Raw genomic sequence first — 19,210 nt, forward strand, 5'->3', positions numbered from 1 at the left:
AAATCTGGCGCATGCGTTTATTAAATAAATGATCAAGACTTGCTCACAGACAACTCATAAAAGAAGGGGGTAATTTAAGGTAGATGATATTGTAAGGTAAAGTGATGTAGGGTAAAAGTGATGTAAGTTATAGTAGGTATGAATGTATAAATGCTCTATTCTCTATGTACAGGACTCCTATTGCTTTGGCCATGAGTAGCCATGAAGTTGTGAAGGGTCAGGTGTCCGGTCGTCCGAGTGAAATACGAATGGAAACGGTTGGTTGGGATCCTGGTAGGTATTTGGATAGGGTATTGCCCAGGGTTGTGAAACGCCAAAGTCAAGAAAACTCTCCATAGAATACATCGATGGCGGCAATTGAAGATTTTCTTGATGCTGTGATTGTGGAGTAGCCCATGGATCCATTCCGATAGGTACCATTGAATTATCCGTAACCACTGGAGCCGTGAATTGTAATAATACTTCTTTCTGTCTTTGACTATAGTTATTCGTCTGCTTTTGCTGTTGTGAGGACCGTTGTTTATCTTTTGTTTGCCTACTGACGCGTGTTTGATTGGCAGGGTTGAAGCTGATAATTTTAAATGGGGCAGCTGGCTTGGTAGTAGGCTTTTCTTCGGGGTCTTCACAGTGTTTCTTACGAGGAGATCCTTCACTACAGCTAAGTGAGTCTTGGCAAATGCTACGTGGACTAGAAGGTTCAGAAGCACAAGTGAGTCTGGATGAGTAGCCAGCAACCACATGGTTTTCCCGGTCTCGGTATTTTTGTTCGAGCGCGGCTAGAGTTTCCACAAACATGGAATCTTTGTGAACAATCAACAATTGGAAAAGCCGCACAGACTTTTCAAAGTTGATTTCACCAAATGCGGTCAGCTTCTGGTCAGATCCTATTGAGGCATTCCTGAGATGTATCTGCATGGCAGTGATAATCGCATACATAGCTCCGTCGTGTTGGTGGAGTATGCTGAGTTTTTGAGATGTTGCTAATGCCATGTGGGTGATAATTGTAGCCGCATAAGAACATATCTCGAGAGAAAGGTTTTGAGTACTCTTTGGCAAAGGTTCTTCTTCAATAAACGGGCGGTGTAATAATATCAAAAGGCTATGCAAGCCGAATAGCATAATCCGCTCAAAAGAGGTCGAATCCTTGGTGGGAGATTCTTTTGCATGGTTGATAGTATCTTTAATCATTGAACAAATACATGAGTCTAGAGTAGACAGCATATGCTGGTTATGCTATTTGAAAATGTACATTATGTGTGTGTGTGTGTGTGTGTGTGTACAAATATATATATATATATATTATGTGTGTGTGTGTGTGTGTGTGTGAGAATACATAAAATGAATTACTATTGCGCGCACTCAAATACAAAGAAGCTTAAGAATCGTACCTTGGTGGGACCTTGAGAAGATTGCGGGAGATAGTTAAATTTAATTATTCTTCCGCGCAGTCTGCTGAGCTCGATCAGACTATTAAAGTTTGTGACATAGCGCTGTATATCTAGATCCTCATCTGGTAAACAAACTGGGAGAGGCAAATTTCTATGGATTTCGATTAGTAAGGCTCGGTAAGGGCAGTAATACCTACATATCCTTTTCTTCAAACATAAATGGCCGCCCATAGGTAAGACTCATTGAACGATCTTTAACAAATGCAAACCAAAAGGTACGTATGCTTCTTTGAACTGACTCGAGACATACATCAGAAGGAGTTTGTCGGTGGAGTCCCATTTCTTGTGCCATTCGAAAAGCCGATCCAGCCCAAACCCATGCCATTGTATGGTGTTGATAACGAGTGGTCTGCTCCAAGTATCCAGAGAACATTAATAATGCCTGAAGTGTAGTTGTGCGTGGGCAGTCGAGGTAAAATGGGATCAGCTGGGAGACATATGTGATCATTGCCTCTGTTCTGTCCGCAAACCTCGACTGATTTTCATCATAGCCTGTACTGCACAAAAATAGACAATAGAAAAATAATGGCGACAATGGGCAGGGCTTATTCTGCTGGAATAACCCCAAGCAATATAAAAGATAGGGTTTTGAATAGAGTGGGAACAGTGAATTCACGTGCCGGTCGTACAAATGAACTAAATCAGCCTGCTCTTCTAGGGACACTTGAGGAGGGACGAAAGCAGAGGTTGGCAAGGTAGGGTAAGGAATCTCCTCAGGCGTCTCCCAAGAGGTCTCATAAAACGATGTCTCTCCCATAAAATGACCATGTCTGTCCACACCTGTTTGACGTTCTATTGCATTCTGTGTCATTTGAGGTGGTGATGGAGGTAGCTGAAACACGTCTTTTGGGCGAAGTTGTTGGTAATCGTCTGTCAGTCCATTGTCGCATCGTCGACCTTTGTTGATTGCATACCCTTTGGGCTTTCTCCCAGGCGTTACAAACTGCTTGATGACCAGACTTGCACCAGTGTTCTGTCGAATCTCGGCTTCCACCATAGAAAGGTCATTCAAAATGTCTTTAGCAAGGGACTGCACCAGCTGCGACGATGGAAATCCGAGTGGTGGTGGGGATATAAAATTCACTTGTAGAGAATTATCTGGGTGGTTTCGCTTCATCAAAAACAGTAAAAGGAAAAAAGAGGTGATTTACTTGCACAACCACTTTGAGTTTCACGACTTTTCAAATAAAGTCGGTATACAAAAGGCCCGAAGGTGCTTCAAAGAGAATAAGTTGCCTCTTCCGGACACAAACTCAACTACACTTCTTTGTATTGAATGAGTTCTCGAACACTCAATTCCAAGTTGATTCTGTGAAAAAAGAAAAAAGAAAAACCCGAAAAACTCATCGCTTTTTTACTAATCAATCAACATGGCAATTATCAACGTGGATTGAAATCTATAAGCGTCATGGTCATCTGCAAGTACCTAAAAGGCAAATGGGATGAATGGGCTTAGATTTGCGGTCTCCATTTCACGAAAACATCATCAAGGCTTGAGACTTAAAGCCTTCTTTACTATATTTCTTATAAGACCATCTTTCTTGTAATCACAAAAGAGTTAGATCACACGACCAGAGATCAGTAAAAGAGTTTGATAGTGCCCAAAAGAGAACGGAGTTGACCAATATACGCCACTTCTGTATCGGTAATAAGATGGTATAACACAGCATAACCAAGCCAGGCATCAAATAGTCTCAATTCACATGTCGATTGTACCTTACTGTGAAGAATAATTATAATAGGCGGATTGGGCACTCTAATATTTTAAAAACAGTGTTTCAGGACACTGTGAAGGCGTGGGATTGTGATGACCGACTTTACAAGAGCCCAAGAAGCCAGCATTGGGGCATTTATTTAATTTTTTTAATAGATAGTATGACCATTTGTCTTAACACAAAACGGATAAAGCAGTGAAATCTTGTAACCCCTCTCCTTCATATGAACGCGTCCACATGTATTCACAAGATCTGGTTATCCAATCAAGCTATTCCTACACCAAAGGATCTCGAACGCTTTTTCAGTGGCCTAGATATTAGTCATAACTAGCTTCCCCAGTCATATTCTAAATTAAGATATTGGATGTGCGAATTGCTTTTATTTGCTTTTTTTAAAAATCTTTCATTGATGGATACCTCTTCCAGAAGACGCAAAGTAGCCCAAATCTTCCAGGTATTACTGTACAACGAACTTAACGGCATTCTCAGAGGGAGTCTCTCCGTGGGGAGTGAACTCTACTGGGATATTATCGGGAACATTCATAACTTCCTTTACTTGACGACTGTGATAACCCAAAAGAAAAATCGATGAAGAATTAATCAATAAAATTATTATTTTAACCATGATTAAAATTGTAAGAATATAATATATATAAGAAAAAAAAACTTACCCAAGAGCTTCAAGAGTCTCATTCTTCTCAGAATGTTTGACCCACAATGAGACACGGAAAAAAAATTTACGTACAGACACAATAGCACCACAAATCTCATCTTCCTTTGCAAATTGCTCACCAATCATAGCAAGCAACTAAAAGACATATCTATATCAGATCCTGATTTTTTCTTTCGTTTATCACTCTAAATTCTTACCAAGTGGAGCCAGTAATCATTGATGGCTTCACCGGTACGGTTACGGGGAAACTGGATACCAAACTTGCCACCTTCAGCGTTCATGGGATCTTCCCATTCGGGGCGAACGCCCTTCTTAAAGAAATGAAAATTGGAGCTAATCTCGAGATGATTCACCTTGGAGATGTTGTTGTACACGCTAACCCACACACGTCCATCATCAGCCTTCGCGCCAATCCATTGTCTTCGTTTGTTGAACTTTACCCCCAAAAGTCCTCGACTGTGTCAATCGAGACGATCTCCTTGAGGTTCTGCGACCAAGATTGCGTATTGGCTTTCTTACCCGGGTTGTCAAACCACAGGGTCCAGGTGTTCTGGAGAGGGTGCTTGACATTATAGTTGCTGCGATCGTGGAAGACAGTTGTGATCGAATTATCGGCGACAGCATCGGCTGACTTTTCTTGAGTGTTATTGTCAGCAACGACGGTCTCTTCTGCTTGGTGAACAGGGCGTGTTTGAATGTCGGTCATGATGCAAAGGATATGGAAACACACCACAACCCTGCCCACGAACCCAAAGCTCTCCTAAAACCAAGCGACTAAGCCACTCATGCAGCCGTCACGCGGCGCAATCCAAACATGCTTAACCCCCTCCCCTTGAAGACAAACTCTCTAAAAAACAAACAAACAGGCAGAGTATCTGTTGGAATTTGTTCTTTTTCTTTTATGTCTTGTACTTCCTTGTGTTCAGAACTTCTTTAGATTATATAAATCTTGTTTTTTTTTTTACTGTACGGTAATTAATCATATAAATAAACAAAATATATTCTTTTAAAAAATATCAATACAAGTTTCTTTTATTTTATTTTATTTTATTTTATTCTATTCTTTTGCTCTATCCGTATTCTTAATTACCGATTCAACATCATCAAAGAAAATCACACTTGAAACTGATTATAATCCAAAAAGAAAATTAAAATATATTTGACTTTGAGCGGATATGCAGACTAAAACCAGAGATAACAAACTCTATCAATCTCTTTACTATCTTGACCTCGTCTTCATTATTATAATTTCATCTCAAAATAATCAGGAACAGTATTCAAATACGGTCTAAAAACATCATATTCATGCTTTAACTAGAGATTCCATATATGATTATATGCAGCACATATTGACCATATATTTACATTTTTTTGCTTAGGTATATATACACACATTTAAATCAAATGATGTATTCCTTTTTTTTCTTTCTTTCTTGAAGATTCTTTGTGGTCTTTGCGTTAATTATTATTTAGAGGGGGTGTTGAGTTATGGAAAAAAAAATCCATCATATTGCTATTGTGGCAAAATAAAGTTTAGCGCATATTTTCAACTCTCTCGATCGTTTTTTAAATATCTACAAAATTGGTTATTTGAGGCAATTTTTTTTTGGGTAATTTTTTTGGACTTCAAATTTTCGAAGGGCGAATAAATTAAGAAAAAAATGGGTTAAAGGCAATCAGAATATTAGCAAGTGTTTATTTTAAATGAGCATTTATGGTACAAGCAGCTGTCATAATATATATATATATATATATATATAGTCATTTGGGACAATAATTGAGCTCAATAGTCAAGGTCGAAATAAATGGTCAAAGGTTTAAAAAATAAATTCTGCACTTTCAGTTTGATAAAATATGTGACACTAATGACCGAATGCTAGCGCTCTATTGAAAGTCCTGAGTGTTAATATGTGCCATTTCATACGGTGTCCGTTAAGCAGAGGGGTCGCATAATTATCTATAACAAGCAGGAGAAGAAAGAGAACGAGAACAGATAATCTCCCTTGGGATCTCCCTCTAAATATCTCTTTATTTATTTATTTTTGTTCCTGGTAGTGCTAGTTAGTTCAAAAGTCTTTAAGGATCTAACAATACTTTGGTATAAGATTAATCCATTGAAATGATACGATATATTTGCAATTATCAGATTTTTAAATAAGTATCTAGCTTTAATATAGAAGTTACGCTCGTCATACTTCTTTAAAATATCCCAAGTTAAAATAATTCTTTATCTCTTGGTAGGATTTTCTTGTGTATTTGTCGGTATATGTAATATGATGGCATATTTATACCTTATTGACCTTTACGAAATACACACTTGTGAAAAGTTACAATTGTTTGAGCTTTTTGTATTCCAATTGAGTAAAACTTATACTTTATATATGTCAAGTAACTTTTTTTTTTATTTTTGCAAAATTCCCCAGCACAAACTCCACTTTGCAAAAAAAAAATTACTCATTTTGCTAACCCAATTTCTTTTGTCTTTTGTCTTTTGCTTTTCTCTTATCTTCTTTTCTTGCCTTTGCCAGCAAATCATCAGGAAACATCCTGTGTTTAAATATGTGACCGTTTTTCATGGTGTAAACGAAGATGTTCTTTTTGTGTGTCCATTGCACACCCTCCAATTTTTGGGATGCCGCCATAAAATTGATGGGCCATCCAAGTATGAAACTTCCTTTCCATTTTGCTGTGCCATGAAGGTAGAGTAGAAAAAGCAATGATCCTCTTACTCCTTGAGTGGTGCATGATTCCCTCTACAGGACAACAGATGGATCGATCCATCGGACAGATGGATTTCTTGATCTATAGACGCATACCCTAATCGTCACATCCGCCCGCCCCCTTTCTTTTTTTTATTTCTTAGTTGAACATCGCAAACCCAGCCACTGGCTGCCAGAAGCTAATTGAAATCGATGATGAGCGTCGTCTGTAAGTGACATTGGATTCTTACAAATTTCTTCAAATATTACACCAAAGACGTATAAACGACACCAAACGAACCCAAAGTTCAAGCCATTTATATATAAATGTATATATAAACAATTACTACACCAAAATTACGCGAAACAATACACCATTTATTACAATTTTTTCTTCCCCGACGCCCGACGAACTGGAAAATGTATACCGGGACGACCTCATATGCTTTTCCGACTTTCATCACAATTCGTATTCAACAGCGCCATTTATTTTTATTTATTATATTTATTTACAATTACAACGCAGACCTATTGTGGATTTTACGCTTTTCTCCTCTATATCTCTCTCTCTCTCAATTTTCTGTACGATCGTCACAACTCATATGATTTATTAATCTAGCCGCGGTTTCTACGACAAGCGCATGTCCCAGGAAGTCTCTGGTGATGCTCTTGGTGATGAGTTCAAGGGTTACGTTTTCCGTATCTCCGGTGGTAACGACAAGCAGGGTTTCCCCATGAAGCAGGGTGTCCTCTTGCCTTACCGTGTTCGTCTCCTCTTGAGCAAGGGTCACTCTTGCTACCGCCCTCGCCGCACCGGTGAGCGTAAGAGAAAGTCTGTTCGTGGCTGCATCGTCGGCTCCGACCTTGCTGTTCTCTCGCTCGTCGTTGTCAAGCAGGGTGAGCAGGACATTCCCGGTCTCACCGATGTCACTGTCCCCAAGCGTCTTGGTCCCAAGCGTGCCTCTAAGATCCGCAAGTTCTTTGTAAGTTTTAAAGATATTTTATATGAATGTTGGGAATAAGTAAAACAAAATATCCAGAGTATTTATATATATATATATATATATATTCTATTGTTACTTTTAATTAGAACTTGAGCAAGGAGGATGATGTCCGCAAGTATGTCATTCGTCGTGAGGTTCAGCCCAAGAACGCTGAGAAGAAGGCCTACACCAAGGCCCCCAAGATCCAGCGTCTTGTCACCCCTCTTACTCTCCAGCGCAAGAGACACAGAACCGCCATCAAGCGCAGAAGAGCAGAGTCTTCTCGCGAGGCCGAGGCCGAGTACAAGCAGTTGTTGGCCAAGCGTGTCAAGGAGACCAAGGATCGCAAGATCGCCAGACGCAGAACCTCTTCTATCCAGAAGTCTGCTTCCGCTTAAACCGGCAAATAAAAATATATACAATTCTCTTTACGGGCCTGCAATTCGAAACAAAGTATACATTGCTGCTGTTGTTGTTTTTGTGTGAATTAATAGAATAATTTATTCTGTAAATATAAATGATATTTTGTGACAAATTTATAAAGACTTAAAAAAATAGGAATTTCGACATGATGTATATTATATACACTTACTGATCTATTTAAAAGAATGTAAACGGCTTATATACATGTAGTTTAGACAAATAGAAATTAATTATATTGGATAAGTTTATTTTGGCCATTATCTTATTTGATTAATATTTTCGATCTGGCTATACTAATAATTCTTATTAATGCACAAGCTATAGTCAGAAATTTTTCATTGACATTTCTGCTTACTTTAACACAATATATATATAGGTCAAGTCTAATTAAAACGTCAGTCAATTATTATTATTAGAGCATCTTCAGCAGTGAGAGAATTTTTAATTTATCTAAAGTTAAACACCACTACTTTAGCTAAAGAAAAGGTCAATTTTCCCAGCAGTTCGATTTATCTTTTTCTTTAAATAAATTTTGAGAGCGTTTTCATCAATAAATTTTATCTTCCTATTAAATTTAATAGGAAGATAAAGAAAAAGGGGCTGTCTTTTATATTTAAAGTGAATTTAATCGAACTGCTGGGAGGACAAACTTTAGCTAAATCTTTAAATTTAATGTAAAAGTGGAGATAAAGTGGACTGCTGAAGATGCTCTTACATTTTTATATGATTGTCTTCATTTCTTCATCCTAGAATATTTATTGTTCTTAATGGGCGAGTTACAACACTCCTTAATAGCGAGACTCTGCTTACCTTACCAGTACAAGTGTAGGTAACTTTTACTGAAAACGAAATAAAAACAAAAACATGCGTTGCTCACCACGCCAGTAAGCAGTTTTTTTTTCTCGCCTTGGCATCGGTGCTTGAGTATATCCCCCCTCCCCTCCCACCATATTTTAATAATTCATTTGGTCGATCTATAAATCCAACTTTTTATATGAATATCAGATAACCTGTAACAGAAAAATAATAATGAATAAATGTGTTCAGGGAAAACTAAAATTGTCAAGAGAGTGTCTGTAACACATGTGTGCCATGCAATATATATACACAAAGGAAATGAAGTACAAACAGTTTATTTTATAATTGACACTCTAGAGACCCTCACACGAGATGTAATATATGCTCTTGGAGTATGTATGATCGGTAAGAATCCTGGGTTTCATATACCGTAATCCAAAACTTTAATTCACCTGGTTACAGCTCATATCTTCTTTAGTTTCGCAGTCTTTTCAAGGGACTGGAAACGTAATAGAGATAGAGAAATCAAGCTAGTCCGATTTTAAGATATCGGTAAGTGTTAAAGGAACTTTATAGATCTAGGCAGCATGCATATTCATGATTCCAACAACAACAGGAACAACAGAAACAAAAACATTGATTTTGAGGAGGGGAAGGAGATTGTTTTCTTTTTTATAAAAGTCAAGACAGTAACCCTGATTATATTGCTGTATATAATTCTAAGAAGCTGAATGAGATTCGATCTAATGTAGTAGACTTTGTTTGAGTAATACATATAAAGGTTTTGTTGAGATACTATTAATATTACCCAATTCAAATTAAACCATATTTATAAAATAATAATAATAATAATCATTTAGTGTAAGGTTTGTTTTTTCTTTTTTTAAAAAAAGAGGACGTTATATACGTACATATATTTTGTAGTATATTTACTAGTCGTATATAATGTGGATTTGAGTCACAAATAACGAAAGCACTTATGAATCAGAGTAAATCTATAATGAAGATCTTGATATCTATCGACCCAATTATGTATTATGATATAATATGTAGTCTTGCTGTAATATGTGAAAATGGTTCAATTGTTACAAAGAAAAAGAACAAACCGCATGAATGAAAATCCTTAAATCTTAGTTACGGGATCTTCTAAATATGTTTCTCAAAGATATTAAATCGTATTGATTAGATACATATATCCTCTCAGTATTTCCGGGGTAAAAAATAAAGATTCATTAGGACTTTTTTAGACACTCGATGACTTTGGTTCAGAATACTACTACATTATTATTAATTAAAGTCAATTGAAAACACATACATATATATATAAGTACCAAATAAAGACTATTACAGAATATAAGAAGGACGATTCTGCATATTAATGTGTAAAGCTGAACTACTGCATGCTAGTTCTTTCTTTTAGGATAAACTTCTAATTAATATAAATCAATTATAAACTGATAACTTTTATTCTAGATATACTTTATTATGAAGCCAAATTTTATTGGCCGTAGATGGTATTTACCTATTAACCAATAGCTATACATATATACATATATACATACATATATGGGCGTAGGCGCGGGTGCGCGGGTGTATGTGGAATATAATTTAATGTAATGTGTGAATTACCTTGTGCTCATATATATATATATTTGTGTGTGTGTGTGTTTTAATATACATGTATATTATTTTGCATGAATATTTTATAAGTCTTGATTTTTTGTATATATTGAGATTTAGGGTATGTTACTTTCATTAATTATATCAAAAAGGACTACTTTTTCGTGCACATATATGTATATGTATATTGTCTTTTAATCAACATAATCCATACTTCCCTTTTCTTATTTTTGTTTTTTGTTTTACTTTATACCTCTTATATAGAATCTACTGATTCAAAGCATATTATTTGCTAGTGATAATCATGATAACGATAACGATAATTATAATTATAATGCTAAACTATCCAAAGTGGGATATTCTGATATTCTGAAAACACAAGTTTAGAACGAGTGCTAAGATATTGCTGTAGTCATTTTGACTTTGATTTTTTTTAAAGAAAAATTATAAATAGTATTTATACATCGTTTATATTGACAGTGCGGATGAGCAGAAGCAATTGATTCCTAATAATGTTCATTTTCTATAATTATAATTATTGTGTGGGTGGGGGTATGTCTATGGGTAATACCACAAGTTTTAATTTTGTATGTATGTATGTATGTATGTATGTAAATGTATTTAATGATCTTAACCCAGCACGTTGATCCATAGTGGATCCAATGATTTCTTGGTTTCTTGATTTCTTGATTTGCAATTATTTATATTGATGTGATTAAATAAATAATTGAATTTTGCGGGAAGTTTAAATATAAATACAAATATGAATATAGACTAGCAGGGTCCTCTTATTTTATTTATTATATAAAATAAGATAAAAACGTGGCGTGGCGTGGTATAGTATAGTATAGTATATTAGAGCTTGGCATAGTTTACTATACTTTAGTATAGTTTAGTATTTAGATTTACATGACAATAGGAATAGGAGCTACAGGGCAGAGCTGCAGAAATTATCAAAATATTTAATGTCTTTGTAAAGACAGATCAGGTCTAGGTTCTTCAATAAGATAAATAAATTCAAATATATATATATATATATATGTATACAAATATTAAAGTACTCCATTTTATATGTAAGAGCATTTTCATAGGCACAAATCCATAGCAACAGTAGCAAATAAATATATATATATAGTAAAATAGAAAACGAACAATCAGAAATAAATACAAAGGGGGATACAGGGAAAGGGAAGAGGGGTAAAAGGTTCAGGCTCAGGCACAAGAAAAAGAAAAGTACTATGTCTTATTGGTCAACTTGGATTGACTAAATCTGTAAAATAAATCAACCCACATATACATATATATATAGTGTTTTATTAATCTCTACCGACTATCAATACCAATGATAATATGCGCGTGAGTTTATCTTAATGTGTATTGGTGTATGGGCTATATACATATGTTCATGCTCCATGTTCCATGTTCCATTTCCGTGTCGGTGTCAGTGTCGGTGTCGGTATCCATGGTCATGTCTGTGTCTGTGTTTGACATCTAAATCTAGTAATAAAAACATATACATATTTTATGGCTATATGTATAAATAAATTAGACAAAAAAAAGAGCATATTAAAAAATGCTATTTGTGTCTATAAAATACACATCATTTACATACATACATACATACATACATATATCACACACAAACGCACATTCAAATCAAAATCAAAATCAAACAAATAAATAAATAAACAAACAAACAAGCAAGCAGAAGAATAAGACTAAAACTAAGATTATGAATAAGATGGCAAAATGTAAAAGAGGGTAAGAAATCTAAAGTAAAGTAAAGGGTTTGAATATAAAAAGAAGATGGAGGTGGGGATCCTATTTTATTTTGGTAAAAAAGAAAAGCTCATTGACGGACACAATTTTTTTTAACGTCACCACGAAAGACGGCCTTGGATTTGTATTGGGTTGTGCAACAGTTTTCTTTTTTTTTCTTTTTTTTTAGGCAAGGGAAATATTAGACTGCTTCTTCACGTCTCTTCATCATCACATACTATCAATCGTCAACGCATCGATGACTGATCGCCGTAGCGGTATGGTTCAAGCATACGGCTATCCTTCAGCAACCGGGACAACACAAATAGTTTCTAGAGCGGTGGCGGCTGCAGCTGCCAATAGTCATCATTCCAATCGCAAAGCAGGCCGAGGCTCCAATCGATACTCGGTCTCGGTGCTGTATTCAATGGCAGCCGAACAGGACAATGAGGTTGAAGATGAACTAGCACAAGGCAAGACACAACTCATCTATTCGTCTTTTTATTTTATTACTGTTATATTCTTATTACATGCTTTTATTCACTCATTCTACCCATATTAAACACATTATTATATCTATATACAACAACAGCTCAACGACAGCTGAGAGACCTAAAATCAAAAATCTCGGCCCAATCCAAAAAAAACTTTGTCCTAGAGCGAGACGTTCGCTATCTTGACTCTCGAATTGCTTTACTTATCCAAAATAGAATTGCTTTGGCAGAGGTACTTTTCTTGAAACTTTTCTTTTCTTTTCTTTTTTTGAAGAAGGATATATATATATATATATATATATATATATTTGAATCTACAAATGAATTAATAAATGAATTATCTTGTAGCAAACTGAAATGGCATCGCATTTGGAGGAGCACGGTGATGCAGAAACGGACTTTTATCCAGACGATCGAAAGCTTCAACAATATGGAAATCTTTTATTTATCTTACAGAGTGAACCAAGACACATTGCCACCCTTTGTAGATTAGTCAGTTTATCAGAAATCGACACTCTTCTTCAAACAGTCATGTTCACTCTTTATGGAAACCAGTATGAAAGCAGAGAAGAACATTTACTATTAACCATGTTTCAGGTAAAAGGAAAATATATATATAAAAGAAGCAAAAAAATAAAAAATAAAGTTAGTTCAACCTTTAGTCTGTAGGGTTGATAGGATGAAATATGATTCTAATTGGACATCTTTTCTTTTATATATATATATATACTTATATGTATGTATGTATGTATTTTTATATTCGTTTCACAGAATGTGCTCGCTGCGCAATTCGAAACCTCGACTGAATTTGGCTCTCTCCTTCGAGCAAATACACCCGTATCCAGAATGATGACTACTTACACCCGCCGTGGACCTGGTCAATCTTATCTAAAGTCAGTGCTTGTTGACAAGGTTAAGAATCTAGTAGAGCACAAGGACCTTAATCTAGAAATCAATCCTCTCAAGGTAAAGTAAACATATAAATAAATACATTAAACCAAAGGCAACACCACCATCAAACTCGTGTAATGCGGAGTTCTTATGAATCTTACTCTATCTCTCCATGTTCAAAAAGGTTTATGAGGAAATGGTTGCACAAATAGAAGAGGACAAGGGTGCATTACCTGCCAATCTTCCTCGCAGTGTGACTCCAGAGGTGGCAGCATCAAACCCAGATGTCCAGGCTATTATCCAACCTCGCCTCAAGATGCTCATGGAGATCGCAGAAAGCTTTCTCACAACAATCATCTCATCTACTCCCACGGTTCCCTACGGAATCAGGTGGATCTGTAAACAGATTAGATCTCTCACCAAGCGAAAGAGTCCCAATGCTTCCGAGTTCTCTGTGTGTTCAATGATCGGTGGCTTCTTTTTCTTACGGTTCATCAATCCTGCAATTGTGACCCCACGTGCATACATGCTTATGGACAATGTGCCAGGCAAACACCCAAGAAGAACACTGACCTTGGTAAACTTGTATTTTAATTTCCCCTCCCTCTCTCTCTTTCTCTCTTTATTTTGAGTGTTACAGAATCTGACTTCTTTTTTTTTGGTAACTTTAGATTGCAAAATTACTTCAAAATTTGGCCAATCGTCCCTCATATGCCAAGGAGTCTTATATGCTTCCAACAAACCCCTTTGTTGAGGCTAACAAGCAACGTATCAACCGATTCCTCAATGAATTGTGTGAAGTCAGTGATTTTTACGAGAGTTTGGAAATGGACCAATACATGGCTCTGTCAAAGAAGAACATTGAATTGAGTATCACGATGAATGAGATCTACAGTACACATGCACTGCTGCAGGAACATCTGGACATGATATCTCCCAAGGAGAAGGATCATATCCGTATCCTCATGAACGATCTCGGACCTGCCCCTACCCAAGTTGCCCGAAAGGAAAATAAGACGATTGATCTTTCTCTTTTTAGTCGTTGGGAAATTCCTATCCAAGGTAAGTTTTTTTTTGAAGGCAAAAAATAAAATTCCAAATGCCAAATGCCAAATGCCAATGATAATAATAATAATAATAATAATAATAATAATAATAATAATAATAATAATATATTTATGTTAGATTTGACAACTGCTCTCATGTCTGAGAACAACATCACTCAAAATGATATTCTGTATATGGAGACCAAGGCCATATATGTTCAATTGATTCGGTCACTACCTCACCTTGGAGCAGGGCCTCTGGATCTGGAATACATTGCCGAGACTGCAGCTACCACAAAAGACGCTCAGCTGGTACGCAAGGGTATCAAGGTCAAGGATATGCTACGAGAATTGGAAGACGCGGGAGTAATTGACCATCGAGACCGGTACAAATTGCTTGTCGAAGAGATTACCCAAGAGCTGGCTCACCTAGGAAATCTCAAGGAAAAAGTCCTTCAGGAAATGACTTCGCTCGAGAGTGTATACAAGGCTATCTTGGACCACAATAGCTACCTTCGTAGCCAACTTGAGAGCTACAAGGCATATCTGCAGAACGTGCGTATTCAAAACGGCGGAGAAAAACAAACAAAGAGCTCGGTGGGTATTGGAGTTGCTGTTGAAGGCAATCGTATAAAGACACAGACTCGAAGTGCAGTTCAAGGACCATTCAAATTTACCCACAGTCAATTGGAGAAAGACGGTGTTATTGCAGAGAGTACAGTACCAGAGAGCAGGTAATATTATATACATAAATGTAGATATTCATTTGTGTACGTGTGTACTTGTGTATTATTGTGTGTGTGTGTGTGCTTTTTATATATATTAATATTGACAAATATAAATATGTGTATCATAAACTTCTTTTTTTTTAAAAAAAAATTATAAATCATGTAGACGGCCTAATATATATTTTTCAATCAAGTCTCCTCTGCCTGGAACATTTATCATTGCTATGTACTTTAAAGGTAAAAATAATAATCAATATATATATATATATATACGTGAGAGAGAAAAACACTTGTAATTCTCGACTATTTGTTTTCTTTTAATATTAATTTACTATTACTATCACAATTACTACTAGGTCGCGAAAAGGCAATTTTAGAAATGGACCTCAAGTTAGATGACCTTCTTGAACAGGTAAGTCAATATATATATATATATATGTATATGTGTATATGTGTATATCTGTATACAACAAATTGCATGCAAACTAAGAATATATTTTTTTGTGAATTGTAGCAACAAAACAATGTGGAATTACTGGATTTAGAAATTGTGCGTCTTAATGTGCTTCGTATTCTTCAGCTCTTGAACAAGACATTTGTGACACGCGGCAAGTAAGTCTTTAATATCCATAGATACATAGATACATAGATATATGTATTTATACTTATTGTGCAAAATCTAAAGTACTTACTTATTAACTATTGAAATGAAATTATATAAAAAAAGGAAACTAAAACGATAATATCCTCACCAGAGGTTTGTTTTCTTGAGACCATGAAGTCGAATTAAGACGAGCTTTTTCTTCTTATTATTATCCTCGGAACCTACCTATCTACTTACTTACTTACTTACTTACTTACTTACATACTTACTTACTTACTTACATACCTACCTACCTACCTACACCTATTTTACTTGGATGTGTTAAAACAAGGCAAATTCTATTGTCTTTTTTTTTCTTTTTCTTCTTACTATTACTATTCTTATTCCTCTTCTTTACTTTTTTTTTCTATATATAATTACTATTATTATTATTATTATTATTACTATTATTTCTCATCCTCTTTTTCTATCATCAAACATCTTCCAAATCCTAACAATTTCCCCCCCTCTATTCTTTACAAAAAAAACCAATTTTTTTTGGTACTCACAAAGACAAAAGAATGTTCATTTAATCTCGGGTTCTACAGCCACCAAATTTACACCAAAAAAGAAATATACCTTTTTGTATATGTATGTGCGTGTATATATATCTATGTATGTGTATGTACATACATACATACATATATACAAAATAAATAAAGACAATATCTAACTTCAATAATAATGATAATAATGATAGCAGTATCTTGGCTGTCGAAGTAAAGCAAAACGAACCTAATTGAATATAATATTTGAAGCTTGTCTTTTTATTATTTTGCCTGTCTAATTGGTTAATTGGTTAACTGACTGACTGGCTAACTACCTAATTTTCTGTCGGTTTGTCGGTCTATCGGTCTGTCGGTTTATTTGTTGGACTTTTGGTTACTGACTGTAAATAATAGTAATATCCATAATCCAAATAAAGTATCAAGAGTTGCTTTCTTGCACAAAAAAACAAACAAACATGGCAGTATGATTTATCTTGTGTATTTTTTTTTCTTTATTCATTTCTTTTTGTTCTTGATTCACGCAGGATTAATTCCCTTGAGTGGACACTCATCACGTGAAACAATCTCGCAACCATTTAATTTTTGGTGAAAAGAAAAAAAAAACACACACAAAAAGACATAAAGTTAGAGAGCGAATACGAGCTGAGTGCAAGAGAGAAAGGAAGAAAAGGAGAGAGAGAGAGGGAATTTTGTTAGAAAGAAAAATTGAGTGCAAGCTTCGTCGCACTTTATATAATTTATATATATTTTTATATATATTTTTTATATATCTTTATATATTTTTATATATTTTTATATATTTTTTGTGCTTAAACAAAAAAAAACATAAAAAAATATAAAAAAAAAATGCCACATACGACTACTAATGGAGGTCGTCCAGCATCAAGAGCAGGTTCTCTTAGAGCATCCATGAGTTCAGTCGGTGGATTCCTGTCCTTAATGTTCTGTTGTTCTGTGGATTCCGGATCCCTTGTGGACAACGGTGACAAAGGCTCGATATTACACAATATAAGAAACAGACGACACAACCGAGCAAACGTACCATCAAAGAAATCTCATGGACCGGAAAAGGCGGTACCGATCCCACTCCAGGACAGGGTTCATCCATCACCCACCCAACCCACCATCATCCCTCATCCAGATAAGGTCCCCGACAATACGCCTCTTCAAGTTCAAGTTCAACCTCAAGCCGTCGAACCTCAAGCTGTACCAACCACCCCAATCTCTTTACACCAACAGCAACATACTCCAATCGATGTAAAGTATATATTATATTTTCTTATTATTTATTTATTTTATTTTATTTTTTTTTAAAAAAAAAGACACTGAAAGATTGACAATGTTTCAATTTTCTCATAAAATATTGTTTATAAAATATAGGAACCAGTTGTATGGTTATTGCCTCCTCTTTTACCGGAACACTCTGGTCGTAAATGTCTTGTATTGGATCTTGACGAAACATTAGTTCACAGTTCATTCAAAGTAAGTATTTGTGGAGCTATATTTCTTTTTTCTTTCTTTCGGTTTTTCTTTCTTCTTTAATATATATATAAATTGTAAAAATAAAGAAGAGCTTTATTAACCAAATTCACACTGCACTCTGCACTCTGCACTCTGCACATTATACATTGCATACTGCACACTACACATACATAGAGTATTCCAAATCCTGATTTTGTTGTCCCGGTCGAAATAGACAACCAATTTCACAATGTCTATGTATTAAAGAGACCCGGCGTGGATGAGTTTATGCGCAAGATGGGCGAAAAGTACGAGATCGTGGTCTTCACGGCTAGTCTGTCAAAGGTAAAAAGAAAAATTACTTTTAAAAAAAATGTACTGACTTGTTGCTTCTAGTATGCTGATCCTGTATTGGATATACTTGACATCCACAAAGTTGTGACCCATCGCTTGTTCAGGGAGTCTTGCTTTAATTACAGAGGAAGTTATGTCAAGGTATATTAAAAATTCAAATAAGTCTTATATTCATTTTGTACAATTGACTTAATCCTCTCTTGTTATCTTTTAAAGGACTTGTCACAATTGGGTCGAGATCTTGCATCGACAATCATCCTAGACAACTCACCCACGAGTTATCTATTTCACACCACTAATGCAGTCCCGGTATCTACCTGGTTCAATGATCCACACGATACTGAATTAGTGGACTTAGTCGCGTTCCTCGAAGATCTTACCGCCATGGATGATGTGACAGTAATATTAGATAGCTCCATTGGCACCCATCCAGAAGTGTAAAAAAAAATACCACCAGCATGGCCAGAAAGAAGAAGTATCTTTATTTCATATTAACCAAACACCATCAGTGCATCAACATTAACATCACGTCAACCAACCAACCAACCAACCAACCAACCAACCAAACAATCAACGATTCCTTTTTTATCTTCTCCTTATCCTTCTACTCTTCTTTCTTCTTTTTTTTCGTTTTGTTTTCTTTTTAGGAGGTACCATTTAGCCCCCCTTTTTCATATTGGCAAAAAAAAGCATTGCCAATATTAGTTAAACATACACTTTATAATTTATACCTCATAGTTCAAACCTCTTTAACTCTTTTTTTTTGTTGTCTTTTTTTGTCTCATTCTTCTCCTTCTCTACCTCACTTTTCCTTTCTATCTATCTCTCTTTTCTTTATTATTCTATCATAATATGTTACTCTCCTTTGTATACATCAAATATCTTGGAATTTACCGTCCATTTGTTGTTGTTTTTTCATACCTCTCTTATATTTTTTTTAGTATTATTATTATGGATAGTTTACCAA

The 19,210-nt window shown here is 35.4% G+C and overlaps 6 protein-coding genes across 6 annotated transcripts; 4 read left to right on the plus strand and 2 right to left on the minus strand.

The window, feature by feature from the left end:
* Positions 1 to 177: 177 nt before the first annotated feature.
* PHYBLDRAFT_172851 (fungal-specific transcription factor) lies at positions 178 to 2,565 on the minus strand (the record flags this gene model as incomplete). Its single annotated transcript, XM_018436883.1, has 3 exons — positions 178 to 1,233; positions 1,389 to 1,539; positions 1,586 to 2,565. 3 exons carry the CDS (start codon positions 2,563 to 2,565, stop codon positions 178 to 180), a joined length of 2,187 nt encoding a protein of 728 aa, XP_018287056.1.
* A 952-nt stretch (positions 2,566 to 3,517) lies between these two features.
* PHYBLDRAFT_127351 (hypothetical protein) lies at positions 3,518 to 4,552 on the minus strand. The gene is made up of 4 exons (XM_018429157.1): positions 4,277 to 4,552; positions 4,034 to 4,211; positions 3,835 to 3,971; positions 3,518 to 3,726 (listed from the first exon to the last, which is right to left on the minus strand). Exons 1-4 carry the CDS (start codon positions 4,540 to 4,542, stop codon positions 3,621 to 3,623), a joined length of 687 nt encoding a protein of 228 aa, XP_018287057.1. The 5' UTR covers positions 4,543 to 4,552; the 3' UTR covers positions 3,518 to 3,620.
* Positions 4,553 to 6,521: 1,969 nt separating this feature from the next.
* On the plus strand, positions 6,522 to 8,100 carry PHYBLDRAFT_127353 (hypothetical protein). Its single transcript, XM_018429158.1, has 4 exons — positions 6,522 to 6,535; positions 6,700 to 6,764; positions 7,155 to 7,518; positions 7,626 to 8,100. Exons 1-4 carry the CDS (start codon positions 6,530 to 6,532, stop codon positions 7,914 to 7,916), a joined length of 726 nt encoding a protein of 241 aa, XP_018287058.1. The 5' UTR covers positions 6,522 to 6,529; the 3' UTR covers positions 7,917 to 8,100.
* An 878-nt stretch (positions 8,101 to 8,978) lies between these two features.
* PHYBLDRAFT_172854 (hypothetical protein) lies at positions 8,979 to 10,746 on the plus strand (the record flags this gene model as incomplete). Its single annotated transcript, XM_018436884.1, has 6 exons — positions 8,979 to 9,144; position 9,600; positions 9,926 to 9,953; positions 10,213 to 10,253; position 10,480; positions 10,624 to 10,746. The coding sequence occupies 6 exons, from the start codon at positions 8,979 to 8,981 to the stop codon at positions 10,744 to 10,746; spliced, it is 360 nt and encodes a 119-aa protein (XP_018287059.1).
* A 1,630-nt stretch (positions 10,747 to 12,376) lies between these two features.
* Positions 12,377 to 16,602, plus strand: PHYBLDRAFT_178156 (hypothetical protein; the record flags this gene model as incomplete). The annotated part of the gene is made up of 11 exons (XM_018437959.1): positions 12,377 to 12,590; positions 12,710 to 12,843; positions 12,960 to 13,208; positions 13,383 to 13,577; positions 13,687 to 14,079; positions 14,174 to 14,564; positions 14,688 to 15,282; positions 15,443 to 15,513; positions 15,633 to 15,688; positions 15,791 to 15,888; positions 16,004 to 16,602. The coding sequence occupies 11 exons, from the start codon at positions 12,377 to 12,379 to the stop codon at positions 16,017 to 16,019; spliced, it is 2,412 nt and encodes an 803-aa protein (XP_018287060.1). The 3' UTR covers positions 16,020 to 16,602.
* Positions 16,603 to 17,823: 1,221 nt separating this feature from the next.
* Positions 17,824 to 18,684, plus strand: PHYBLDRAFT_117014 (hypothetical protein; the record flags this gene model as incomplete). The annotated part of the gene is made up of 4 exons (XM_018428559.1): positions 17,824 to 17,910; positions 18,085 to 18,234; positions 18,286 to 18,384; positions 18,460 to 18,684. Coding segments are annotated over 4 exons (561 nt in total), but the record flags the coding sequence as incomplete, so codon positions are not given.
* Positions 18,685 to 19,210: the final 526 nt, after the last annotated feature.

Source organism: Phycomyces blakesleeanus (genome assembly GCF_001638985.1).
Source record: "Phycomyces blakesleeanus NRRL 1555(-) unplaced genomic scaffold PHYBLscaffold_23, whole genome shotgun sequence".
NCBI classification, from domain to species: Eukaryota; Fungi; Mucoromycota; class Mucoromycetes; order Mucorales; family Phycomycetaceae; genus Phycomyces; species Phycomyces blakesleeanus.

What these genes read in the sequence shown, in the direction of transcription:
- PHYBLDRAFT_127351 (XM_018429157.1), bottom strand. Translation starts at nt 4,542, where the DNA reads ATGACCGACATTCAAACACGCCCTGTTCACCAAGCAGAAGAGACCGTC. An exon ending in ACAGTCGAGGACTTTTGGGG is followed by an intron (nt 4,212 to 4,276) that starts GTAAAGTTCAAC and finishes TGTGTGGGTTAG; the next exon opens with CGTGTACAACAACATCTCCA. An exon ending in ATGATTACTGGCTCCACTTG is followed by an intron (nt 3,972 to 4,033) that starts GTAAGAATTTAG and finishes TATGTCTTTTAG; the next exon opens with TTGCTTGCTATGATTGGTGA.
- PHYBLDRAFT_127353 (XM_018429158.1), top strand. An exon ending in ATCGATGATGAGCGTCGTCT is followed by an intron (nt 6,765 to 7,154) that starts GTAAGTGACATT and finishes TTATTAATCTAG; the next exon opens with CCGCGGTTTCTACGACAAGC. An exon ending in CTAAGATCCGCAAGTTCTTT is followed by an intron (nt 7,519 to 7,625) that starts GTAAGTTTTAAA and finishes ACTTTTAATTAG; the next exon opens with AACTTGAGCAAGGAGGATGA.